General features: G+C 41.6%; 1 protein-coding gene and 1 long non-coding RNA gene across 6 annotated transcripts; both read left to right on the top strand.

Moving 5' to 3' along the window:
• Positions 1-3,015, top strand: LOC118156282. The gene is made up of 3 exons (XR_004746215.1): positions 1-163; positions 1,871-1,934; positions 2,420-3,015. It is a non-coding gene; the product is annotated as an uncharacterized LOC118156282 (long non-coding RNA).
• Positions 3,016-7,839: 4,824 nt separating this feature from the next.
• On the top strand, positions 7,840-25,974 carry C1H12orf75 (chromosome 1 C12orf75 homolog). 5 transcript variants are annotated; one of them, XM_035345882.1, is made up of 6 exons: positions 7,840-7,992; positions 15,212-15,236; positions 21,414-21,449; positions 22,488-22,567; positions 23,374-23,409; positions 24,788-25,974. In XM_035345882.1, exons 1-6 carry the CDS (start codon positions 7,950-7,952, stop codon positions 24,817-24,819), a joined length of 252 nt encoding a protein of 83 aa, XP_035201773.1. In that variant the 5' UTR covers positions 7,840-7,949; the 3' UTR covers positions 24,820-25,974. The 5 variants fall into 5 exon arrangements, with proteins under 5 accessions (XP_035201773.1, XP_035201769.1, XP_035201787.1 ...); XM_035345878.1 differs by having other exon boundaries at positions 24,785-25,974; XM_035345896.1 differs by having other exon boundaries at positions 23,369-23,409.
• Positions 25,975-27,742: the final 1,768 nt, after the last annotated feature.

Raw genomic sequence — 27,742 nt, 5'->3', positions numbered from 1 at the left:
GCGTGGTTTCACTATTGCAATGTTCTGGGCAGGCTTGCTGCGTGGGGCTACCAGGCCTGTAATTCCCCAAGCAGCGAGAGCTGCTTCTTGCGAGGCAAGCAAGATTTCATTTTTGCTCAAAAAGCATTTTTTGCACCTCCTTATTGTGGAGGAAAGAGCAAAGGTAAGGCCACAAAATCTAATTGTTCACTAATCGGAAATCAAAGAAGTAAATCTCCACAGCAATTATTTGAAGCTCAGATCATAACTTTTATGCAATCCCGTGCATTTTCAGAGCCCTAAGTTATGATTTTTTAAACAGATTTACACATGCAAGTAGCAGTAAGCAAAATACTAGTGTTTTTGGGAGTACTTCCAGGAATATTTTGAGGAACAGCTAGTCTTGGGTTTTGGGTTTTCCTTATCCTGTTGAACCTGAAATTAATGAAACTAGAGAAATGTTTAATGGAGAGATTCCCTATCTCTCTCTCTCTCTTTTTTTTTTCTTTTTTTTTTTTTTTTTTTCTCTGTGTCTCTCTCTACCCTTCACCTCTGCTTGTGGGTCCAGAAGCTGACACCATCTCAGAACAAGAGTGAATTTCTTCATCTTTATTATTATAAATGAGAGGACATTGTCCCCTTTATGTAGGTGCTGAAAGGATCTTTTCTGTGAGAACATCATGTATCTGCACACTGATTGCCTGCAGTTTGTTTTATTTTGTGTGCACAAATACCCTGCTTTTATAAATATTTCAAATTATATATTCAAAAACCTCTAAGTGCTTAAAATTCATTCGTATTTTGTCTGTCAAAAATCACATTCTGATTAAAATTCAGTGTTAAAACCATACTTTTGCTCTTTGTCAGTCAATGCAAAATAATATAATTACCCTATGTGGGTGTCTTTTTTGAATAAGCTAACACACTGCTTCCATGTTGCTAATTGTATGAATAACTTCTGTTTCCCATATGCCTAATATGACAGCAACTTCAATTAATCAAAATAATTAGCATCCTCTAGTACTAAATGCATACTTATAGGAAGAGGTGCAGTTTTGATAGGAATATAGTTCTTTTTTTTAAGGTGGCAACTATTTGCTGAAGCAAAGTTCATTTTTTTTCAGTAAAATGGCACAGACAAGTTACAACAGTCCTGCCCAGTGTGGATTATATATAGCCACTATGAATTATATATAGTCATTGTAAAAATTCTGGCAAATTTTAGTCTAAGTCTTCAAAATGTAGTATGTTAAATAATCAGAGAGACATAAATACGTGAATTTGATAATGACATTTTTCATCCTGAGGATGTGTCTCCCATTTCTACAATCTCCAGGTACACTGCACACAAAAAAGAGGCAGCAACTGTGCTATTTGGCTTCATTAGCAATATATGGCAAAACCAATTACTGCAGGTGGAAATCTGTAATGGAAATCTATATCAACAGTTCTTCAGGGGAAGAATTTACATCTGAAAAAATGCCTGAAAATGAAAATAAAATAGGTACCATTTTTCCCATAATAGTGAGGAAAAAAGAGCCTTGTGTACAAAGGGGTCTTTCTTGAAAAGACAGTTTAGGACTCTGCAAGACAGACCAGTATATTGTAATATTCTGAAAAGCATGCCTTTTTTCATATATATTTTTGAGACAGGGAATTTAGAAGGGATGCTCTGCTGCACTGACACCTCAATGACATGTCAGTATAATGTTCTTTCCTCTAGCCTTTTTCCATTTTTTAATCGTTTAATTTTTCTGATCCCTTCTTTGTTTGTAAAAGCTGATTTAGATGCATCTTGCAAATTAATTTATGTAGTGAGAGACAGAAGAAAAAGATCACTCTGTCTGCATATCATATTAAAAGAACAGAGCAAGACGCTTTTCTCCTCCAGAATAGAGCTTTGGGAATCTGGTTGTTATCAGAGCCAGTAAAATTAAAGTTGAGTGACCTCGGAGGTAAGGAGCACTGTTATGCATCTCCTTTTTTGTTATAAGACTTTTAATAGAAAGATCTAATATATCACATATATCAACCTTTTGGGCACAGAAAGAATGCCAAACTGCTTTTGAATACACAATGTAAGCGTTTGTTGTGCCCATCTGTTATTTTCAAGGGCACCTACCTTGGATTTTAGCAACAACTGCACCAGTACTAAACCAAGCATCCTTTTCAAATGGAAGAGACGGGAATTAAAAAAAATGTTTCCATGAATTTAAAATCGTAGTAATTGAAAGTCACTGGGGCTCTCTACTTGCTTTTGCAAATGGAAAAGGTGGGGTTGTTACCAAACCACGAGTGAAGAAATAAGACATGGGCAGTCAGAATTGCATTCCAGTAAAGATCTCTGTGGACATTTTCTTATTTTCTCTGTCTTTCGCAGAGAGGACTCTGATGGCTGAAATGTGACTGTATTTTGAAAGCTGGTAATTCCCTCTCCTAGGCCTGAACGTGCTGCAGATATTGGAACTTCATTTCAGTGCCGCTAATATGAATGCAGCTATCTATGGGGACTGATAAAACATACCTTCTAAATCACCTTTGTGGTTGATACAGTGATTCTTACTCCGACAGAGTTCCTATGAGCTTGGCAAAAGCTTGGGTGTACAGCCCAAAACCCAATCATCCTTATGGCACTAAAAGAAAAATCTTAGAGGGAGCGAGTAATAGCTGAGCTTGGGAGCATATCCTTCAAAGGCTCTGTGCAAGTGTGTGGGCTAAAATCTAGACCTTTTTAGGAAAAATGTGACACTCGTGAAGATACTGGTGTTGAATTATGACTTAATTCTTCTTCATGAACTTGCCTTTGAAAATGTGATTCTTGAACTCCATTTCTACCTTGTGAAACAGCTAAGAGTCATATGTCCTGGACAGTTAGCTTTAAAAAACAAGCAGATTTTCATGACTATTCACAATAATCACATTCAAGAGGTATTATTGCAAAATTAATTACATTGATTCTGTCAGATCTAGGGTTTTTTTTTTGTTTTGTTTTGTTTTTTCTTTTAAGCTGCTGCATTAGCTAATGGAGTATTCACATCTCTTCCACTCTTACTGTTCACTTAGTGATATGTTAGTGCTTCTCCATGGCTGACCAGTGGATTCCTGTTCAGTTCTGCCAGGTTTTAGAGTACGCTACACTTTCACTGATTTTGTTGATTCTGTCCCAGTCCGTGTCTGATTTCGCCCAATAATTAAAATTTTATCTGTCACTTCCAGGAAAGCTGGGACAAAAAGATGAGTGAAAATCTTGCCTTATGAAGAAAAATATCCTTGTTCCTGACACATGATTTTTTGTTTGTTTGTTTAAAGTGAAGAGTTTAAATTATTTTTTTCTGAAGTCAGCTTCCACAGACTGAGTGTGGGACTCCTGGGCAGGCAGAAAAAGCAAGGCAGGGGGGGTGGGGGGGGGAAGAGAGTTCAGAGGGAGCTCTTTGTCCACCTTTTCTCCTTCCTGACACAGAGTGCAAGGAGGGACACAGTGAACAGATTACAGTAAATCTATAGTGGGCACAGCAGTTTGGCTGCTGCCTCCAAGCAGAGTCCCCGCGCTGCTTTCTACATATGCTCGATGTTACTGGCACAATTTAATCACTAGAATGGCTTTTTAAAGTCCTTTCACAGATAAGCTCTTTCAAAGTATGTTCACTACCTATTGACACAGCTGCCAGGAAATGACAGCTTACCATCACTGCTGCTAACTGCAGTTGGGTATAGGGGATATGACAAGTTACAGCGGTGAGCGGCAGATTGTTTCCTTGCTGTTTATTCTGCTGCAAAGAACAAAAATCCTGAATGGCTCGGGCAGGAGAAATGCTTCACCAGTGTTTATCCCGATACAAGGAACAATCAGCAGTTGAAGTGGACAAGAGTTGTGCTTGAGGCAAACAGAAGGAGGTTCTTCAGACCAGATGTGGCTGAGAAGTGGAATGTGGGATATTTTGGCTGCCAAGGGCTTGCGTGGGCTTACGGGCAGGTGGGACAGGTTCACAGAAAAAAATCCGTTAAGGATTGCTAAATATATAGAAAACACATTTGTTTCAGGAAGGCTGTGATCTGCAAATGCTGTTAAATGGGGGAGGTTTTGAGGGGGGATGTATCATATGAGTTTCCTCCGTTCTTTCAGCCACTGTCAGAGAGAGGGTCCTGAGCAAGGTTATCTTTGGGGAATTGAGAATTTTCCAATTTTCCTTTTGGTAACTTACGGATTTTGTTATGTCATTTGGCTTCTGTTCTCCAGAACAAAGTTGTTAACACTTGTTAAGAAGAGAAGAAAGGGGAGGAGAGGGAAGGGGAGAGGAAGGGAGGGGAGGGGAGGGGAGGGAGAAGAGAAGAGGTTTTCTGAAAATGTTCACAGCAATGTAGACATCTCTATATACAAAATCCTGAACCATTTCCCTCTGCCATTTAATAGACACTCTGAATGGTTGTGGAATCACGACAGCTTTTACTAATAAGGTTGTGATATTCTCTTTTTTTAAAAAAAAATACTACTTCTTTTTTATTTATATCAGTGATAATAATTGATTTTTATTTTTATTTTTTTTTATTTTTTTATTTTTTGAATTTGAAAGTATTGATGCACTGAGCTTTGTTCACTGCCACGTAAAAGCAAACCCCAAGCTAACCCAAGAAAGCTTTTGTTCATGGTAGGCTTGGGCTAATGATTTTTTAAAACAGAATCATCCCTGTAGGTTTACTGGGAAAATGGGCTGTAACTGGCTGACCTTCCGTGACTAAATGATCACAATCGCCATCTATGCAGCACCACAATATTTGAACAAGGCAGTGAAAACTATTAACCAAGGTTGCTAGCTATAAAACAGCAGCGCTGTACCAAGACTATAAAACTGTCCAGGAAGAAACATAATACACAGTAGCATGAAAGCACTGGAATTTCATTCAACCTGAAAACACTAGAAGTGAGAATCCACCAGAACTTTTCCACTATTTAACTCTGATAAATGTTTTGTAGTGCAACCCTTGAAGTGGGAAAGTTTTGTCTTAATTAAATTCCTGTTGTAAATTTGTTTTGAAAAAAAAAAAAAATCAGGATGGTAACTAATGGTGATATTTTATTTTTTATTTATTTATTTTTTTTTCAGGACACTTGGGGTTTTTAGGGCATCTATATCTAAAAGATATTATTCAGAAGAAAACACCTAAGAGATGGTATTGGCACTATCATTTTTCTCTACTTGCGAGAGCTGAGATACAAACCTTTGGAAACGTGTTTTGTTAGAAAAAAATCATGGATGAATAAGGTTTTTATACAGATTAATAGATAAAAAATAATTCAGCAAAATATACATTCTCATACAAATAAGGGCTGTTACTAGAAGTAACTAAAGGGTTTTAGTTACCAGAAGTAACTGAAGGATTTGAAAATATTCTCCATAGACCTGCTTACCAGCTTGACAGACAGAAATAGTTTGGATGTCAACACTCAGACTAACAAAAGTGTTCAAAAAGGGAAAGTCACCAGAAGTTCAGGTCTGGATAATCCCTGTTAACTAACCTGCTCTTCCAACTGCGTAAATTTTAGGTTGATTTAGGGAAAGAATAACACAGAACTTTCTCACGGAAGTTCATATCCATACTCCTCCCGGTCTTCCTCAGAGGCAATGGAGTACACAGGGTGAGTGATGGCAGGTGCCAGGAGCTCACTGATGGAGATAAAGCACCGTTCTTTAACACAAAGCATTTGCTTGATACACTTGCTTATGTGACTGCATTTTGCTTTTCAGAAAGCATTCTGATTTTCAGAAATAATGTGAAATATTCTGCTTGTGCAGAGCACAGGTGAAGTTGAAACTAAAGTGTGTCTTCTAAATTGAAAGAGGAGACGCCTATAATGCAGCTGCCAAGAGACAAAGTTTGCCTGAGGGCCCTTCTTTTAAGAGGTTCAGGAAGGGCTGGCTCCTAGCAGTTCTGGACAGTACATACAGGTACGTATCACACTGCCTTTCTCCTAAGTCTCCTGGAAATGCTGTTAGCTCCAGCTTTGGGTGGGTATGCTGGAAGTGCCTTGCCCTGTTGGACTCAACCTGCACCCCTTAATTTGTGCACATAGGTCCCTCAGCTTCTGTTTGGTAGACTGAACTTGTAAGACAAGTGGAAGCGCTTAGAAGGATGATGCAGTGTCCTTCTGATCTCTTTGAACCGCAGGTTTCTGAACCAGACTCATATCTTCTCCTTGTGGCCATGGCAATGGCTCAGTGTGAAGGCATCTCCAGGGGATTTCGGCCTCCTAGCCACCTCTTCTCATATGTGAGGAGATGGCTGCTGTGCTCACCACAACTGCTTCCCCTCAGGTAAAATTAGGTATTAAAACCACGCTCATAGCTTAGTCCACAGTAGCAAGTTTATGGTCAGTGTGGGTTGCTGAGATCTTTTGTTCTCATATTAGAAAACCATACAGGATCTCAAGTAGCATGTCTTTCAGCCCTGCTTTTCATAGGACTCTTTCTTCTTTTTTAACTCTGCCATAAAAATGCACTTTGGGCTGATGCTAGGCACTTGAAAGCTCAGCCTGAGAATTTGTATTTCTATGTGATTTTCAGAAAACTGGCCATCAAAAGCATGTGCCTTTGGGAGATTCTTGCTGAAGCAAAATCTGTGCGTGTGTGCCTGGGGCTCCTGGTGGTGAAGGAGTAGTATGGCTGTGCACATGTGCCCATTAGCTCTGCCTTATTAAATTTTGAACCGATTGTTCAGTTTCATTTTACCAGGAGGGACAGGCAAAGACCTGAGATGCTGAGTTTCTGCAGATGTGATGGAAATAGGTGGCCAGCCAGGGGAGGGAGAACTTAAAAATGCACACCCTGCTCCAAGGTGTGCTCACTGCTGGGTAGACATGAGGGAGCTCATGAAGAGACCCCAGGGCATAAATCTGTAGGAGACTGGACATTATTGACTCTGCTGTGCATGGAGCTGCTTGTTCTTAATATGCTTGTTGGGAAATAGAAAATTGTGATGTCTTTCTTTCTCTGCTCTGAACAGACGGAAAGATAAAGCAACAATGTTTGCTATCTGGTTCTATTGTAGTAAAGACAGTTATCAGTCATTAGGAATTTGTGATGCTTGTGGCATTGATATGGCACTCCTAAGAGTTTTTTCTATGTCCTTAAACACATTTATTGCAGCAGTCATATCTATCTAACTGGAGTATTTGTGGTTGTATCCATTGGGTTTTGGCTCTCTGGTCATTTGGAAATCCTGAGCAAGATTACCTCCACAAGGCTTGGAAATATTTTAGCGCCCTGTGCGGAAGAAAGGTCTGGATTAGAAGAAACTTCAAATTCTTTGGGAGCAATGATGTACATTTTAAATAAAAAAGCTTCCTTGCAGACATTGCAAACTCATCTTCTCTGTGCTCTTGGCATGAATCAGGAAAAGTGAATCCGTAGCTCTACCAACCCGGTGGGTCTCCGGGGTCAGCGGGGCGCTCCTGTAGGAAGACCAGATGATCTTGAAGGTCTCTTCCAACCTCAATGATTCTGTGATTCTAAGAGGAGCTCCAAGAGGAACTGGCAGACACCTGCGAAGTTGCCCCCCGAGGGCAGTGGGGTCTCGCCCCACCCGACCCGTGGCAGCACCGGGCCCACCCGAGGGTCCCAGGGGCAGCCGTCGCTGAGTCCCGCGCTCGGGGTATGCGTGGGGAGTAGCCCTCGGGGTCCCTGCACCCTTGTGGGGAACCGCACCGGGGCTCAGGAGCCTCGGGGTGACGCGGGGCCGGGCGGCGAGGTGCGGGGGGGCTTTCCTCGGGGATGCGCGGCGCTGGGGCCGGCGGTTTCCCGGGCGATGGGTGGGGAGAGGAGGAGGAGGAGGAGGAGGAGGAGAGGAGGAGGAGGTGGAGGAGGAGGAGGGGTCCCCGCGGCTTTATCTCCCCCCCGGCTCCGCCCGCTGCCGGCTGCCTCCCGTCGCCGCTCAGCTCCGCACCGCTTCGCTCCGCACCGCTCCGGGCGGCGCCCATGGGCTGCGGCAACTCCACGGCCGGCGGCGCGGGCGGGCGAGGTAGGGGGGCGGCACGGGGGTCGGGGGGCCGTGGACGGGCGGGGAAGGCGCCCCCCCAAGCCGGCTGTGGGGTGGGGGCTGCCCCGGCCGGGAGCATCCTGCTCTGCCGGCCGCCATCCGCCTCCCCCCGGGGATGGGGGCGGTGTGCCCCGCCGGGGGCACCGGGGGTTTTAGGGTCAGCGCCGCGACCGTGAGGATCCGGGGGTGCCAGCTCCGTCCTCCTTTGGTTCCCTGTGAGGCCACTTGTGCCCCTTGGGAAGTGGCTTCGTGCCCGTCTGCCCGCCCGAGGGGCCGGGGACGTGGCGAGCCCGAGGTTTTGTGCACGTCGGGGTGTGGGTGCCCCTGGCCGGGCCCTCCGGCCGGCCCCGCTCCTTCCCCCCTGGCTAAAAGGGAGGGGAGAGCTGGGCAGGCGGCGCGGCTCTTCGTCCTGCCCCCGTAGAAGGGAAATGTATAGAAATAATAGTGGGCATACGCCGTATAATTACAAATACGAGCATTTATAACTCGTTTTTCATCCTGACTGCACCTGGCAAACAGTGCTGCCTAATTAAATTCCCGTCTTAAGTCTTTCAGCTGTATTTATTAAATCCGTAACCTCCTGACAATGCACAGCCAAATAGCGGCCAGGCCGGGGAGACCTGCTGGGTCTCAGCCTTTTGCAGCGTTGACTTGTTTTGACAGAGCTGTGGTGTGCCTTGGGTGACAGCAGGGCCGATGTGCGGCACCGACACGTCTCTGAGCGTGAACAGCAGTGACTCCTGCAAGTTGTAGGCTTGTGCGGTGTGCTGCCGTTCTCCCTGAGCCCCGCGCATTGTGCTCACAGGGGGAGGCTTTTCTGCTCTTATTGTTTACTTGACTGCTGTTAAATGCTTATAAATGAGGTATCACGTATGTGTCGGAAGCCTCTCTTGAGGCTTGACCTTCCAGCACTCTTGTCAGGGCTGTCACATTTGCAAATGCATTACTTCTCTCCTGCTAGTTGGTTCCTGCATTGCCATGACTCGAAGTTGTTTCCCTGCTCGTCCACTGTAGCTTCATAGGTGGGATGATGCTTGTTCACATCCCACGTTTGTTTGCTGGGTAAAAGCACCAGAGCAACTGTCAGAGCAGCTCAGGGGAAAATACTCATTTTGGGCTGGTTATTAGTCACTTTGTGGTAGCGTCTCCAGCACCGTTGGCCTGGCCACCGCATAACACTCCTAACAGGGCACCAACAGGTGAATGCTGAATGTGAACTCTGACAGTGGTGGTGTTTAGTGAGTTACTCTGAGCTAAAAGTTTGTAGGTTTAAATAAACGTGTCTACAATTGCTTTAAAGGCAGCTATTTTCAACAGGTGTTGGCTTCTTATATGATTTTCAGTGAAAGTACAGCCCCTTTGGTAATTTTTCTTGCCTGTGCTGTTACTCACAAAATACTTCAGCTTGCATTTCATGGCAACCTCTTGCATACTCTTTAGAAATAATCCACAGGTCTCCAGTAGTTTCACATAGGCTAAAATAACAATGCAGTGTAAAATCCACATTCAGTATACTGTAATTATTACTCTTACGCTGATAGAACTTTCCAAAGCAAGTATAGCTCTAAGAGGTCCAGGTCTGTTCCCAGTTCCACCAGTGTGAAACTGTGGTGTTACAGTCACCAACAGCTGGTAGTAGAATTAAGAAGTTCGCCATCTACTAGTTGTTTTTTTTTTCTTCATTTTAGCACTCCTTACATAGTGTGTCTATAAAACTAAAGTAATTTTATGTAGGGGAAGGAGAAGATGTATCATTTTTAATCCGAATTCTGGGGCTTTTAAGAAAAGTCTAGCTCTCAACATCTTACCAAAAGACATGAGTACAGCATGAATACAAATTAGTTTTGTGGCTTGCACAGCATGACTACATCTTCAACGGTGAAGTTATGACTATTCTACAGTCAGTAATGTCAAAGCTGGAGGTGCATAACATATAATTAACCTGTAACACTCTCTGTCATATTATATGACTAAGGATAATATTATAGCATACTTCACAGAACAGAGTAGACATGGGTTATCCTACTCCCCATTTTCTTCCTCTGGTAAAATTTTTGTTTTAGCCTGATGAGATTTTTCCTAAACAGACACGTATATAATGATAGTTCAGCTAATGATATTATCTTATGTTGCATGGCTGGACTGACATCAGAGGAGCTATCAGCCCTATGGTCTGCAAGACCTAAACTAATAGACATGATCTAGAATAGCATTTCTGTCTGTGGTGCAGCACTCCAGAATACCAATATAATTGACAGAGCCCAGCTTTTCCTTCCAGAGCATCAGACAAAAGGATTTGAGGCCTAAAGGCTCCTCAGCTGAGAAACAGTGACTTGTGTTATCTGAGCAAATCGATGAAATGGATCCTTCTTATATCCACCATTTTAAATGTTAACTATGGATTATATTTATTTGAAAAAAATCCCATTAAAGTTTTTATTACCACATAACAATTTTGTTAGCAAATTGTTACTTTCCTGATGTTTTGTTGTCTCATATATCCTTCTTTCATGTTATTTCCTGATGTTTCAGAAGCTCCAAAGAAGCACTTCTTTTTTGGTCTTTAAAAAAAACACACACCCTTACACATTAATTTCCTTCTTTTCTGGGCTAAGGCATTTCCCTCCATTCTAGTGTTGTTTCACAAGCAATTTTTTAACTGCCTCCTTCTTTCTATATCAATTGTAGTAGCAATGACAGCGCCTTAAATTATGGTACTCAGTGGAGGCTGGCAGTCTAGCCTTGATTTAAATATACAGACAAGCTGTTACTCTGTGGGAAGCTTAAAATACTGCCAAATTACAGTGAAGGAGAACTTTCACACCAAGTTTATACAGACTTATTAACTTCAGATTGGTGGAATACCCAGGAAACCCCTCTACCGTTATATTTAAAGCAATTTTTGAAATTAATGTTTGATCAGGTCATGTCTATGTACCAAACTGCCAACTGATGAGCTGAAGTAATCGATGTCAGGTACATTGATTTATTTCTACCCTCAGTTACACTGAATTAGATCGAGCATAACTCCATGGAAGTTAGGATTTGATTCCATGTTGCTTTTTTTTGGAGCCAATGAGAAGGGAACAAACAATAGAAAACTCATATGTAATCTTGTGTTGTATATGTGTACACGTAATTTTATTTTTTATTTGATTTTTATTACCATTTGGAATATTTGCAAGAAAATATTGCATAAAAATGTTCATTAGAAATTAATAGGAAAATCATTCATAGTCTGCTTTAAAGCCAGATGCTGGCATTTTTTGCATCCATGTTTCTGTTCATGTAAGTGGTTGCCTCTCATCCTTCTGTTTTTCTGATTTTTTTGTCTTCCACATTTGCTCATGGTGCATGCCTCAGTGTAGAACAATATACGTTGTGGCCATCAGTTCCTCTCAAACATTTTTGAATTTACTGAATTTTAGAATTACTGAAATTCTGCAGGGATACAAGTAACAAGCTGCTTTTGTTTTGAAAGTGCAGACCCCCTCTCACTGAATGGAAGATGCTTTGGGATGATATATATTTGTCCTTCTTTTGTGACTGTTTTAATGTCATGTTTTGTGAGGGATCCCAGCCCCACCATTCTATGCAGAATGTTTTTCCCCTGTAATCACTCGTGTTCAGAGTGATGAATGTCTGAATGTGCCTCGTTTATTCTGCGGGCTGTATTCCTCCTCCTCTTCTTGCAGCTGTGAAGTGCTAAAATGCACCCATGGTCTTACTGGTAGATGTGTAAGCAGAGGGGTCATTCAGGAGAACTCAGTACTTTATTTGTTATTATCCTGGCTACCATCAGTCTATTTCTGTGATTCGACTGGGAAGTTGCTAGGGAAGTGGCTGGAATAAGGCTGGGGAGTCCACAGAGTTCAGCTCTATCGTTTAGAGTTCTGCCAGGAAAGAAATGTGGTGCCTGTTGCAATTCCTCAGGTTCCCAGTCTTCCCAGCAGGTTACCAGAGAGGGTTCAGCTGTCTTCACTGCTATTACCTCTACTTAGAGCTTATCCATTAGCCACGTTGCAAAAACAGCCTTGGGCGGCCCAAACCAGCAGGAATCTATTAGACAAGGTTTGTGGGGTCAAGTGCTACCTTTTATTTTAGACCAAACTGATGTAGCTGGAAAAATGAATAGCCTTTCAAAAAAGCCTTTTTCAAGTAATTTTTATGACTACAAGAGCACTAAGTCTTGCAGCTGTGAAATAGCTATGCACTGTTTGGGAACTGAGAGTAAGCAAGGTACTTTTGCTGAACTTCTGGCGGGAGGAACTTGACGAGCTATAAAGCAATGTGTTGGTTACTAAACATGGACAAATTAGAGAAACATATCTGTGAAGTAACAGGAGTGAGGGTGAGGGAGCAAGACTTTAAAAACAAACACAAGCCTGTACAAACTGTGATGTTATTGGATCCATTGTGAAGTAAAAAACTGTATAAAGGGGTATTCTCCCTAATGAAGAAACCTTATTAGTTTTTACATAGAGATAGTTACGGGCTACCTAACTGAAGTGATGTTCATTCCCAAGCTTATAGTACTTCCAGCAAGAAAACTGTTTTGTGAACTGGAACCACTTTCAGGTCTAGATCAGATACTTTAGTGGAACCCAAGTGAATTTGGACTAAGTTCTTTTTTCATTTCTGCTAGTGAAAGTTAGAAATAACACTACTGAAAGCATGATGGACTCCCATCAATGGAAGTGAGGATAACCTAATTCTTTGTTCTTATAAAAACAATTGGAAACGAGCCAATAAAAATGATCTTTTAAAAAGTGATTTTGTTTTCATCATGCTTAGTTCATTGTGTTTCTTTGTGAGGTGCATTTCAAAAAGTTGCAGTGAGTTTTGGCTGTGGTACACCCCCCTAACATCAAAGGAAACGAGTGCCGCGAGGTGGGAGTGCTAGTGGCATACCTCTCAAACACATTCACAGCCATGTGGCTCTACATGAAGCCCAAGCTGGTGGGTCTGAGAGACAGCTCCTGTCCCAGAGTACTCATAGGGTCTGCCTACCAGGTAGACTTCCTCGGATGAGTGCATCCCTGTGTCCAGAGCTGGAATCTGTGCAGAGTACTGAGGGCACTGAGGGCAGCAGACTTACCGCATGGGTACCGCACTGAACCTGGGCATGGTGTTGAACAAGGGCATGGCATTGAAGTGTGTTTGGCAGTTGACTAAAACCTGACTATCTCCATACAGAACTGCAGCTGTCCTGTAGACATGCCATTCTTTCCACCCAGTTAAGGTTTCAGTTTGCTTATCAAACACTTTTGGTATACTTCCTGCACAGAAGGTGTTACAGATTTTTTAAACCAAGACCCAATGTGCTGAGAGGCCTGGCTCAGATTCAACAAAGGTTCAGCAGAGGCCTCACAAAGGGCTCTGAACCTTTTTGTAGAAATTGGGTTTGTTTTCAGTGAGCTTAGGTTGAGGTGAGAAAATGAGAAAGTTGTGGTTCTGATGCAGAAGACACAAATGGTTTCTTCTGGAAAAAAAAAATCCTGCTAGCTACAGCAACAGGACTGGGCTTTTCAACGTGTGCTCTCTGAGCTGTTGCTGATGGCTGGGCTCTGTCTGGGTGTGCAGGGTGGTGCCCTGAAGATAGATAGCTGAGCTAACTCTTAATGAACTAGCCTGGGTAGCAGAAGACATCTTCCCACATCAGCTGAGATTGAGGTTTGTAATGCAAACCGTACATCTGGTCACAATTAATTTGGGGGGTTTATAGATAGTACCATGTAGATATGCCTTTAGAGCCAAAAAGTCTCAGAAGGCTGCTTGGTAGAATGAAGTGTGAGAGCTCAGACCTGAGCTTATCATGCACAGTGCTTCCAGCTTAATGAAGAGTACCTTTGATACATACAGCTCTACTGAGATTTTGCTGACTCTGGTATCAATGCCAATAGAAGAAATGTGTATGGTCATGCAAGATGAGTCTATGTTGTTGCTGGGAAAAGGAGGGATGGTCAAGTAATAGGAACCGGGAATGAAATTACACTCAAGAGTTAGCTATAAAGAGAAGTTTCCTGCAATTCAAGCTGTCCATTCAGGTAGGTACTGCTGAAAGGCCTTGCAGGACTGTCTCTTCCTCCCTGGGTTTAAAATCAGGTCAGGGAAGGCATATTCTCATACATCAGAGTGCAATGAAAGATGTTTGCTCTTCATGGATATCTTTCAGTAGCAAAAATAAAGTTTTCTAATAAATGAAATGCCATGGCTGGAAAAAAAAATCTCTAAACCCGTAAAAATATTTTTGATTGGCAACTGTAGTTTCTTCAGAGTGAGCTCAGATAGTCTCTTCCAGATAAATACTGAGAGGAAAGGGAAGAAGTGAAAGGTCCTCTAATGTCTACCCTAGCCTGTGTAATTAATAGAAGGGATCATTTGCTGGTTACTCAGCTGAACGACATACCAGCAATAGCAACGCGTCATTAATAACTTGGGAGGAACAGGAAGGAGTTTGTACTTGAGTGCATGTTCCTCTCCCAGCAAGAAGCATCTGAGTCACCAAAAAATCAATCACTGAAATCAGGCAGTCTAGTTGTAGCTTTTGTCTTTTTGCTTTTTTGTTAAGTAGCATGATGAATTAAGGGGTGGTTGATCTATTTAGATGTCTGGGGCTTTGGATGGATGGTGTCCCAATGTTTAGATTATTTCTGTCTAGTTGTTTTATAAAACATTGTTTATCTGGCAGGAAGAATGGAGCAGTGTTTGCACACATAGTGCCATATCTACAAGTGGATCAAATGGCACGTGCACAAAATTAACAGGCATTTGGGAGTAACTGCTTGGTTAGCTGCGGCCAGTTTGTAACACACAAAACCACCAGAGGACTGAGCAAAATGAAGCATAAAAAATTCAGGAAGATGAATGTTATCTCATGTTGCTCTCATCCTGAGTGACTGCAGCTAAGGTGCTGGTCCACTGCACCATCATCTTACCCTCTGAGAATTTGGCCCAGGTCTAAGTATGACAGACTGAAAGGCTAATACAGATAATCATTAAGAATAAACTAGATAATCATGAGAAATCTGTTCTCTGACAATAGAAGATGCCTGTTACTATATCTGCCTCTTTTTTACAGTGCATGTAAGGAAGTTGTTTAGGACAGAAGGGCAGAAAAACATTTACTGTACTATCAGTTTGTTTCAGGATTATGCCATTATCTTGTAAACATATGCTTTTTTTTTTTTTTCCATTCTAGGTGCCACAGGGACTACTAAAGATGTGTAAGTACTTGCGCTACCTTTTCAAACATGTAACCATGGACTTATCTTCAGACCTACTAGCCTTATACTGGATTTAGTCATTGTAATGATTCATCTGGTTCCTGATATGTAATCAACAGCACCAGATGCTTATTGTCTTTAGTGACAGCTTCCATCTCCTCAAAACAACCTCACATCTTGTTTACTGTTCTGCAGATTCCTTCCCCTTTTATTTCTCTAGCAGAAATGTCTTTTCTTAGCCTCTGTTGAGAGAGTTGTCTTCCAGAGGTGGTCATTGTATGAAGTGACCACATAAGTTTCCACCAACCCCTGTGAGAGATTTAATGAGCCAGTCAAGCAAAACTCCCCCCTTTGCCGGAGACCTGGTAACCCATCCAGACTTCCTTTAGAAAACACCAACCTTCTCTATTTAGCTGCAGATGAGATCTTTAGCTAGTGAAGGTTATGACCCTTACCTTTTCCACATTGAAGATAATATCTATCAGCTCCTTTTTCTGTCCCTTATCTTTGATGCTGAGGAGCAGTGGGCAGCCCTACCCATCCTGTTTTTCTCCAAACGTGGAAGGCCTGAACCTCTGTTGTCCTGCTGCCTCTCACCAACTTCTGGTTTACTGAAAAACAGCAACAAAAGATCAGCCTTTGTCAACCCATTTTTCATTTGCTGATGCAAAAAATTGCAGGAACAGCTTTATTCAGCTACAAATCTATTTCCCTATCAAAGGAAACATTAAAGAAGTCATCCCGAGGTCTTGCCTTCTTTTTCATATAATTGTTATTTGCCACTAGAGTTTGAGCCTGAGGGACCGGGTAAATATTTTCATATTATGCAATAGGGATGTTCTTCAGCTTTATTTACTTCATTTAAAATAACTACTCTTAATTAGTCGGAAGAATCCTGGAGCAGAAATAAGGGCTGTCAAGTCAGATAAATGTGGGGAGAGAAGAGCATAAGAACAGGCTTGTCTTTGCTATTACAGAGCACGGCTGAGAACTAAAGACAGGTCTTGCTTGGCGGATGAGTCCTGTTGTCACAGATACTCTTGAGATCTATTACCCGTGTAATCTGTTTTCTGGATTTGCAGTCTCAGACAATAAATAAATTACAGAAGGCAAGCTTATGAGGAACCTCCTCTTGATATAGCCTGCAGCACCCATGCCCTCAGTACTCTTAGATAAACAAAACCACTGTTTTCAATTTATATTAGGGTCTTCTTATGTTGTCCAGGCAATTGAGATAATTTAAGCGACTGACTTAGAACTGCATTTGTTTCTTTGCTCTTTGGTAATTTTAAACTTCAAAATCACAAGCAGTGTTCAATTAAGAATGTAGTAGGCATGTTTCTGTGCCTGAATGTGTCAGCACATGTAGAACTGTGTTTTTGTGTGCATAAATGCTTGTAGGGCTGGGGCTTCAAGACTTAAGCTGGGAAAATACTGCTTAATAGGGATAGATCCTCTGTAATGTTTCAGAAAAGTATCAAGATAGCTTAGAAAAAAACTAATTACTAGTGCAGACTTCAACAAGGGAAGGGGTCAGTCCTGGAACCATTACTCATTCCGATAAGTACAGTGGAGCCAGCCGAACAATCCGTGTGAGTAATAGCATGATTGAGCCTTCAAGTCAGACACTAACAGATCTGTGTTTCTAATGAGGGGGAAACTGCAGTGATGACCAGAAAAGCCCTAGATCAATCATCCTAATATTTAGCAGCAGATTTTTACAAAGGAAGTAAAATACCAGAAAAAAACTATTTCAGTCATACCGTCTGTGGTTGAGAAAAGCGTTTGAATGCTCACTTGCATCATACTTTTCAGTACAGGATCCAGTTATTTTAATTCAAAAGATTTCTTGTTTCCTGATGGCGACTCATTGCAACTCCAAGGGCCAGGTGGATTGAGGGAGGGCTGGATCCTGCTCAGAGCCCTCCCAGGTGACTACAGACAAGCTCTTTTGCCCTTTGAGCCTTGAGTTGTTTCACTAGTAAACTGGCAACGGTGGTACGGTCTTCCTATGCAAAGTGCTCTGAGGGTTGAGGTCTGCACAATGACAAAAAGGGCATATGATCTGGGAATGTGATCTCTTCCTGCATACTCCAGCGCTCAAAAACCTGTTACCCAGCTTCAGCCAGCTGACGTACTAAAACAAGTACATTGTGGTAACTGGGAAAGTTTGGATGTAAGAGGGGTAAAGTATATACTACAGACTAACGCAATGCCTATTGTATTCAGAATGTGCCTGGGTTCGGAAGAAGATTAATAGCAGTATGAAGGAAAAAGGACACAATTCAAAACTGTGTCAAAATATTGGGAAGAAATCCATCAAATACAAATGTCAGTCCCTTGGTCCCAAGAAAGACTGTGAAACTAAGGTGACGAAATCTGTTGCTTGTGCAAAGTTTAATGAATTATTTCTGGCAGGACTGCTGAGTACTACTAGAAGGAGCCTGTATAATGCCAGAGTTCAACATGAACAAAGTCATAAAAACTGAGACAGGAAAAATGTGGATGGAGTGAATTAATGTGAATGCCTGTCATTTGATATTTAAAATATTACGTGAAAAATGGCAGTTTTTTTGCCATCAAATGGGCACAGGACTGATGGATGTAAAAACTGACAGCTGGAGAACTAAGAATATTTTTCAAACTTAAGATGGTGACAGGAGCCCTCTTGGGACAGACAAATCCTTACCAAAAGAAACATTTCTTCTAGCTGAAAATAGATGCTGTTACAGGGATTTGCTGTTAAATCTGCCTACCAGCTACAGGACTCCACCTACGCCACCTGCTGAAAAATGTGATCTCAGCTCCTTTGCAGTAGATGTCAACAGCATCTGAGAGCAGATGCAGTGACACTGCAGCAGATCAGTGCAAAGCGCATCAGGCTGTCTGGTCCAGCCTGTTCAGTTCCTTTTGCCATCCATTCCTGGGGCAGAAAGGCTTATCATAGCTTGCTGTTCCTGGAGAACACTGTAAGTGGAGGCTCTTTGATGCAGAGTGAGATATTTAAAATTTATATTTTGTGCTTTTTTCCCTAAGATAAGAGGAAACTAGAGACTCATTAGAGGGACAGGTCATGGGAGAGAGAAAGAGAGGTTGTGCTGAACTCCTGCATCCTCTGTGAGTCTGGGAGACATGGCGATCAGAGCACTGCCCAAACCAAAGGAGCTTCCTTCCATTCTCATTTCCACAAAGCATGCCAAACAGACATTTCCAAGTGCCACCACTGCAGTGCAACTCCCTGGGGCCACCTCTGTTCATGCCGTGTGAGCACAGAAGCAGCAGTGGTCCATCTGCCTCAGCTGGCAAATTGAAATTTGAACATGTGAAATCAGTGGACACTTCTTGAAATGGTGCCTTAAACTACAGACCAAAGTGTGTGAAAGCAAGAGATGTGCAAAAATGTGTAATGTATACCTTGGAGCAGCTTTCTTTCCCCTGCTGCTTAGAAATGAGTCCTCAGGAAGGTGGAAAATGGCTTCTTCCTCCAGTGTCACCACCAGAATTTTTTGTTCTTTTCCTCTCACGCTTCCACATTCCTCCTCTCTGTTCACCCCTTCTTTCCCAGCAGCAGTATGACCGATTGCACCCAGTCATAACTCAGCCCAAGAGCTGTGGCCTGCTCAATCCCAGACTATTTGCTACTGAGCATTTAAGGGAAAAGGCATTGTAAAATCAGACTTTGATTTGTAGCTGTTAAGAGGAAAGGAGGAAAGCAAAACATTTAAAAAAAACTAGCCTGCTTAACCATAGACCTGGGTAACTTGTTTTGGTAAGAGAATGACAGTAATGGTCCAGTGATGCCCCGTTACAGAACATTGCTAGAACAGAACAAAATAGTCCTGTTGCCTAGTAGAGGCTTTTTTAAACATTGACATTAATTTCCTGTTGGACAATAGTGATTATTATTCTTACAACTCCATTTTAGTGGCTTTGAGCTGCTCATGAAATTGTCAGTGCTTTTAAAGGATTCTTTTCTTTGCTTAATGGTTAATCTGGATTATAGAAAACGTTTCCAGTTGTATGAGAAAATCAGTCCTGTGACACATTTGGTTGCTTCAACAGAAGTGATTGTTTGTGATCTTCTGTCACCCAAGGTCCCGTTCTTAAAGTGCTGTCATTTTTTTATTATTTTTTTTACTAAAAATATACATCTCATTCCTACCCATTGATATGCACATTCTTTCCTCTTTCTTCTGCTGGAAAACTGGCCCATACTAGGATAAAGGATCTTTGCAGCCCTCAAGGAAAGGGGTCTGTCTGCAGGAGGACTGAGTGACTGAGGCTACATGGTGGCAGATGGGCAATGCCTTCTGAGGTGGCACTTGCTCCTCCAAACAGGAGTGGCAGGAAGACCAGGGAATGAAGAGTTTATTGCTCAGTGCCTCTTGAGTGATAAGACACAAGCAATGACAGCAGACAAGGAGGCTCACCCCAGGCAGTGGTATGCCCTGTGTGAATATCCTTTAGGAAAATGCAGTGTTCTTAGATTTACCCCAAACCTCTGCTGTTAAAGGACTGGTATAACCATATCTGCTGTGCTGATGCATAAAGGATAGTTTATAATGTTCTGCTTCTTAGAAAGATGTGTGAAATTATCTCCAGTTTGTAGCAATATTTTTAAGGTGCTTGCTATCTGCCCCGGAGAGTGCTGACTGAGGTCTAAGGGCCATCTCCCTGCATTTAAGGCCGTGTCTTGCTACCAGCTCTCTGCACTTTGGGCAAAAGCCCCCTTGACTTCAGGGGTCAGTAATGGCATACAGCCCTGATTATTAAACAGTGGGCACACATACCTTTCAGAACAAATAAATTAAAATAAGAAATGTCATATGTTATTGTTCAATGTCATAGTTCAGCAAAACCTTTCACAGCTACAATATAGATTTAGCCCTAAGGCTGGGTAGAGGCCAGCTCTCAGTTTTGTTGCATGGGGAGCAAACCAGAAATTCATGGCTCAGCTGATGATGGGGAGCATCTTTTCATTGCCCACATAGTTCAGGCAGTTGGTTCCTAGCTGAGGATATCCAGGCGACAGCATCCAGGTGAACAACCTGTGCATGAGCATTTGCACAGCAGAGCTCTCCTTGTGTCGGGGTGCTCCCTTCCCTGTTTGCAGCCTTCCCCTGCTGCGGCCGCAGCTGCGGTAAGGTTGGGCAGGTGTCACCATTACCCGCCGCTGTAGGGAAGGAGTGCAGGATGTCCATGGATTTGACAGCACTCAAGTTCCTTTGCCTCTATTTTTATTGCTAGGTTGGTAGGTTGCAAGCCAAGCTGACGTGCAGCAGCTGCCCTGATCCATACCCAGCCATGCATGAGGCAGAGCTCAAAGTCCAAATATTTAATCAAAGGCGGGTGAGTGGTTTGGGTGAAGGCTGATGCTGGGGCACAGACTGAGAGCACAGCACAGGCACTATACCCACGGGTAGTAACAATACCATTTTTATCTTTTAACCACATGTGCCTTCATATCAGTGCTGATTACTTTACCCCGTCCAGGTTCAGCCACGCTGGACAGTATTTCAAGCAGGGGGAGTCAAACCTTAGTGACTCCCTGTTCATTTTAATCTAAGGGTAGAAGAGAAGTAATTGTCCATTATGAAGGATTAGTAACAGTTGTTTGGTTTGCAAACAACTCTGACCTCAGTTGTAGCAGTACCTCACTTAACATAGGGGTTCTGTAGCACATTTTGGCACAGCTGCTGTCAAAGTTTCTCTTTCTTCATCTTCATTCCCATGCCAGCATGGATGGCCAGTCCCTTCCAGTCCTCTATTGGTGGAAGAACAGCCAAGGCTTGTTTCTGTTACGCATGGAGCCTTTATGTTCCAGTTATACGTGGAACAATGTTGGGAGCAACATCCTTTCACTCAGGAAAGATGCTAATCTACCAGCTTTCAGCTTCCAAGCCTACTTTCAGGCATCACTGGAGGGGGCTGTGGAAAGTAAGCTGCATCTGTTCTCAATCCTTTTCTTTTCTCCATACAGTAGATTAGAAAATTGTCACTCTTTTTTTTTTTTTTTTTTCATCCTTTGTGAATACTTTATTGAACTGTGGATGATCTGAATTAAACTGGGATCACTAGTAATCCCCTTCCTCCTTTGCCCCTGAATCTACCCAGATGGTGGCAGAGTATCTGAAATAAACTGTATGCTAATGTGTTCTGTATCTTTTGGTGTTACAGAGCAGAAGAATCTGTATCAGACGATGACAAAAGGAGGTAGGTCCTGTACTGGCTTAATTTGGAATTGACTGCACTGAGTTTTGCTGCTGGCTGTACATTCTTCCTTTTCTCCTAAGCCCCACCAATCTCATCAGAACAAGTAAAAGAATAGGAAAATTCACATTTTGATGATCGTGCTCCGCCCTGTTAGTGTGCTGGGGGAGGGAGCTTTGCAGTAAGATGAGCACACTGTCTCACAGTTGTAGATGATTTGGTCCATAATGTTCAGTGACCTCTGCCTTCCCACCAGCCTTGCCACAGATGGCATCAGCACCTGTGGGAGATCTCCACTGGGCTAGAAATTAAAGGAAATGTGACTCCATCATCAAACAAATCAGAAATCAACTCAGATCCCCAGGGATGTGGTTCATTTAGTACCTAATGGGTGAGAGCAGCTACCTCCAGGCATGGCAGAAATTTTTAAGGACCCCATTTTTCCACCCCCTTTCAGTCCTTGCTTTTCATACAGGTCTCAGAGCCAGAAAGTACACTCTGTAAGGGTATGAGAAGGAGAGGGATGGGCTATGAAAGTACCAAATACTATTATGTCTCTTTCTACTAACAGTCTTCTCCAGTTGTGGCCCTAAGGAGGGAGGTGCAGATCCTATTTATTAATGAGGAGAGGTGAAAGTGTTGTTTAATTGGTGTGCATTGTCTGAAGTGACATGCTTCAGCGGTCTCAGCATTGGGGCACTGCTGTCAGACTGTCTGTCTGTTGGAAACTGGTGTCCAGGAGAAGCTGTGCAGGTGACATGTATTGTCACAAGGCAGGTGGGATTTAATGAAAAATAACAGGAACTTGAATGAAATACTCATTTCACAGCCTTAGGTCCCACTTGTGAGTAACAGCCAGCCTCAGGAGTTTTTTCCCCCCATAGCTGTGGGAAAGGAGGGCTCTTCTAAGGATGCTTGTGCAGAGATGCATCTTCTCTGACCGTGCATGGTTTTTGTAATGTCATTGCGTGACACTGATGTTATAGGAAGAAGTGTTCCAATTAAGCTGTGTTGTTTCTTAATTTTTTTTTCTCAAATCAGGAACTACGGTGGTGTGTATGTGGGTCTGCCATCAGATGCAGCTGCCATGGTTTCCAGTCAGACGAAAGCTGCACCGAAAGGTATTGGAAGGTTGTGTATTGTATTTGTCCTGCTTTCTCAGTTTAATTTTATCTAGCAAGATGTATTTATCCTTTAAAAATCAATGATTACTTCAGACAGACCGACCAGCCTTGGTCCCTCTTGAGGCTGTGAGGCTATTTATAATCGTCAAAGTGATTGCTCCCATTTATTTAAGTTCTAACACACCTACTTTTGTCAAAGGATCATAGAGCAGATGCTGCCAGGGTAGTACATTGTCTTCTGAACAGCTTCTTCATGCTCTGAGTGGTGTGTGAATTCAAGGAAAACAAAAACCTGTTAGGATTAAGAGGCTATGATATATGCACTTGCAGAGCCTTGGCAGTATTTTTAGTTTTGAAGGTGTTTACTTGCATTGTGGTGAATTCCAGTAATAACAGTTAGTAAATGCTTGCTTTCAGGTTTATTTCTGTTCTTATATGAAACCCAGTGCAAACTGTTTATTTTCCATGTTATGTTTTTAAACAGTGGGAAAAACATTTGGTTTATAGGTACTTAAAGACAAGTCATAAACATATTTATGAAATCATGTAATATTTTTCAGATTTAATACAACAAAATGCTGCTGTCACTTACGTACACCACAGAGCTAAGTCACTGACTGGAGCTTCCAAAATGTGCTGCAAAACAAAAAAATGAAGAAAAATAACACTATTTACCGTAATAATAGTACTTGTCTTTGGAACAGTGGTACCTCTGTCGCATGCTTTGTTAAACCATGTTCTAAACTGGCAATATGTTACAATGTTTTAACCATCTTTACCTTTTGTTTTCTGATTAAGATTAGAAGGAAATAAACACAGCAAGATCCAAACAGCTGGAGGTACGGTATGGCTTAATTAACATTATGTCTTTGGGATGTATTAGTTGGAAAGAAACGAGGTGGTGATGCTCCCTGAGATACCGGGTGGTCTGGGAATCAGCTGGTGGCGTTCTCAACTGCAGCGTAATTCTTCTGAAGGCCAAAGCAGGGTGTCAGTGCTGCAGACATAAATCAGACAGTAGGTAAAGTCACCTTCTCGATGAGAAGTGTGAAGCAAGGGAGCTCCATATAACCTCATTTGGGAATGAATAAAAATCAGATGTCCTTGTGCTCACCTTCAACCACACCACAGCTGGTCCTGCAGCAGTACTGAGACAAGTGTCCCTGGAGACAAAGCTTTTCCCAGGAACAAAGAGTTTGCAGTCAGAGTACTCCATTTCCACTCTGAGGACCAAAGTGAGGCACCCACAAAGGGACACATTGGAGCTTTCCTCCAGTTACGAGAGAATTTGTGGTGCTTCATTCTCTGCTAGCTACGACAGGACAGGGAAAATTGATAGGCTCTATTTCTGAATAAAAGTTTCAACTAACTAATTAAAAAAAGTTTTGTGCTTTTTTTTTTCTTCATGCCTGAAGAAAAACAAAACAATCTAATCTTCCATTCAGAATGTGAACTGAAGAAACACTGGCAAGTGTTTAGCTGGTAGGGAGGGGGAATTATAAAGCTGCCAATGCTTTCCATAGAAAGAAAAAATGTTTCCTAATTTAGATGAAGAACCAGAAGCAGTTCTGGCTGGTCTCGGTGCTGGATGCAGGGCCAGCAGAGCAGAACATGGCTATACTTGTTACTTTTAGTCATGCGAATGGTGAAAGCTCTCTGGGCTCTGCTAGGAGCACTCGTATACAGGGAGACCTGCAGTTGGTCGTCACACCTAATTTGAGTAACTCAGCTGAGATGTCTGAGCTGGGAACACTGACACCCTTGATCTGAGCAAGGTCGAGGCACTTTCTTGGGGTTGAAGCTTTCCGTTCATGGTCGATAACTGGAGTCTGAATTAATTACATCCTTGTTTAGGTGCTTCAATTGAATGCATGAGGTTGGGTGGAATTGATCTCTTGACTTTTTTTTTTTTTTTTTTTTTTTCTGTTCAAAATAGTTGAAAGTTTATTTTGGCTCCATTGCTGTAAGATCAGGGAGTGGGTGCTGATTCAGGCTACAGAAGCTTTGTACAGATGAACACCTTTAAACCTGCAAAGGGGCTTGTGAACTGCAAGAATATATGTGCTCGTGTGTCTGGAGGGCATGTGCCACAAATATCAGCTTCTACCACAAACCTATTTTGTGCTTTATTTATAGAGTTACTGTATAGCTTTACCAGTTCAGCTAAATCTGTTCATCCCTTTTTCTTTTTCTTTTTTTTTTTTTTTTTTTTAGCAGTCTTCTGCAAAGACCATTTGCCAGTGCTTTAGCGAGAGTTGTCTTTCTGCTGAAGATTTTTATATTTACATAGCCTTCCAGAGAGCAAAACAGATCAGAGCACCAAAAAATCAAAACTGTTGCAAGTTCCAACTACGGGTAAAGCTCAAAGTACAACATTGGATCAGTTTGCTATGATGGTTGCATTATGGAAACCTCCTGCTGTTCTCCAGTGAAAACAAAATTAAGGAACTCATGGTGGATGTTTCTGCACAAGAGCTAACTTTGATGATCTGCAACTTATTTCTCAGTGGCCATATTGCAGATTTCATCAGCTATCAGCTACGCTTCGTATATTTTCTCCAACAATTTTTGATAGATTTTATATAGAAAATCATTACTACTGTCCACTTAATAGTTCCTATGGTAGGTTCCTATAAATTTATTGTTAATTTACTTCAGAGTAATATATTTGACAGGTTTGCATCTTTTTGGTAATATTGCAAATTTTACTATTTTTGCTGTGAAAACTTTAAAGTGAAATAGGCATAAGACCATTGGGCTCTTTATAATTGCTACCATCACTTTTATACAGTGAAATTAATATTAGTGTTTAATTTTCACCTTTTAAAAAGATACAGCTCAAGGAAATTTATTTAAATAAGGACAGTGTATTCCATCATAATATGTACATCTGTTTTTATTTTCTTCAGCTTTATCTCTTTTATAAAGCATTACATGGAAAAAAATACTAATCAAACAAACTATTATGTTGTCTTCCCTTCTATGTGATATTACAATAACATTTCCTTGCATAAGGATGAAGTGTTGGTATTGTCAGAGATAACTGAACTAAACTCCAGTGTTGTGTCTTTTGAAATGTAGAAGAGTTTTGATCCCTATTTGAGTTTTGCGTCCCTGACTTATCTCCTAGCATCTCAAATATGGAAAACTGTAACAGAATGAGTGTGGTTATTACTACAGCAAATTGTTGTATTAAGTAATGGATGGGACACTTTAAAATTCATTACATTTATAACAACTGCAGGTTCCTCACTAAACGTAAAACAGATTGTACGTTTCCATAGCTGAACAAGTATTTAAATTATTAAAGCCTTTTACATCATTCTTTAGTCAAACTCTTTAATAGGCCATGATGTTATACATTAAAAAAAAAAAAAAGTCCATATGGCATTCATGTTTTACAGTAGATCAGTGACCACTTTTAAAATTAAAAGAAAAAGCAAAATTTAGACATGAAGAAGCGAAACACTGAGAACCCTAAAATTCCTGCCCATTTCACCGACATGTATTAAGACAAACAACTAATGGCTATGATTTCCAGGAGCTTGCAGATCTGGCTTTAAACTATGTGGTAGTTTATATGGTGTGAGGTCTGTAAAAAGAAGTACTTAAAGGTACTCCTTGCTTGCCCTCTTTTTAAGTGTTTGTGGCAATACTTACTGCTATTCTTCAGAACTCTGCTTCTTGCCTATCAACACTTTCAAGTCTCCAGCTCCCAAAGACAAATACACAGCTCATACTTGACCCCTTCAACCTAGAACCAAGATGAAATAAACTTGACGATTAAATATCTCAGTATGAATGAATGTCTGTAAATTACACTTGAAGACTCTTGTTCTTACAAGCCAAATTCATGAGAACTCAAATAGCACTGGGTAATAAACATGTAGGTTTGCTTCCCACCTGCTTACGATAGCATAAGGATATAGTTTCCACATTACATGTTCCACAAATGGTTTGAAGAGCACAAATTGATTTAGCAGAAATCATAAGGCCCATATCTGACCTAACCATGTTTACCTTTCCCAAAAGAAAAAAGCAAACCATGTAAAAGCAGTTGTCCTAGAATAGATACATCAGAGTTCAGCTAGTGCTCAAAGAGACAATGATAGACACTACTAATCTCCCCAGTTATGTCCGCTTCTATCATTTGCTTGCTGGGAAGAATCATCAAAAGGATGGACTGAGCTAAATTCAAATAGCACTTGTTCTGCTGCTGACATCTGAACCCCATGTGTGAAAATAAGTGGTGATCTTTAATGAATAGCTCCTAGGAGTTGGTGTTGGGACAGTTGCAAAGTACTTTTTCTTGTTTTACATCATCACCTAATTTTTCCTGTGCAGAGTTGCAGAGAAATGAGGAGCAAATTACAGAACTGGCTTCTTAATGATTCATCCCCTGAATGTGTGGGAGGTATGGTGGTTTCTTTCTTCATATTTTTGTTCCTCTGCATCTTTTCATCTCAAAAACTTACTGATCAAATGTCAAATGTTTCAGTATCATGGGCTGGAGCCTCTGCAATAGATCTGCATTCACTTATGCCACGCAGGGCTGTACTCATCAAACTGAAGAGCTAGGGCCATGGCCTTGTCTTAAATTTGCAGGCTCTTGTCTTTTGTTTTCTCAAGGACCTGGAGCTGTAGAAACTATGACAGGACAATGTATTCTGTCTTGGCCAAACTCCACTTAGGGAATTGATTTTCTGTTCATCAAGATTCCTCCAGGATGAGTAGCATTTCTTAAGCCTTTGTTAATAAGAGCACATGACATTTCATGGAGAAATGAGTAAATTATTTCAAAACGTACGATCTATGGATATTTCTGTTAGGAGGAGGAACATAAAAGAAACCCTATATGCCAGCTGACAGCTGTGTATTTGATGGCATCCTTGGAAGATACTTAGGCACTCAGTGATGGTTCAATGTGAGAATGCAGACAGAACACAAGAAGCCATTGAATGGGAGAGCTATTCTTGAGGAATAGCTTTTTTGTCAAAGTGTCTTGAATTGCCATTTGTTAAGAAGGGACATTTAAATGTTGGGGCTGCGATACTATTTCCTTTGCAGTTGTCACTCTCCAGCCAAAGCTGAGGAAGTATCTTTTCACTCTGGAAATACTTTAGCAAAGACAGTGGATTCAGGCTTTATAATCTCATATGCTCCAATCTGGAA

Source organism: Oxyura jamaicensis, chromosome 1 (genome assembly GCF_011077185.1).
Source record: "Oxyura jamaicensis isolate SHBP4307 breed ruddy duck chromosome 1, BPBGC_Ojam_1.0, whole genome shotgun sequence".
Classification (NCBI taxonomy): Eukaryota; Metazoa; Chordata; class Aves; order Anseriformes; family Anatidae; genus Oxyura; species Oxyura jamaicensis.
The sequence above is the reverse complement of the archived record's forward strand: the minus strand, read 5'-3'. Positions and strand labels throughout refer to the sequence as shown.

Coding starts and splice junctions, on each gene's coding strand:
- C1H12orf75 (XM_035345875.1), top strand. CDS start 7,950: ATGGGCTGCGGCAACTCCACGGCCGGCGGCGCGGGCGGGCGAG. Junction 15,237..21,413: donor ACAGGGACTACTAAAGATGT/GTAAGTACTTGC, acceptor TTGGTGTTACAG/AGCAGAAGAATCTGTATCAG. Junction 22,568..23,130: donor GACGAAAGCTGCACCGAAAG/GTATTGGAAGGT, acceptor AATATTTTTCAG/ATTTAATACAACAAAATGCT.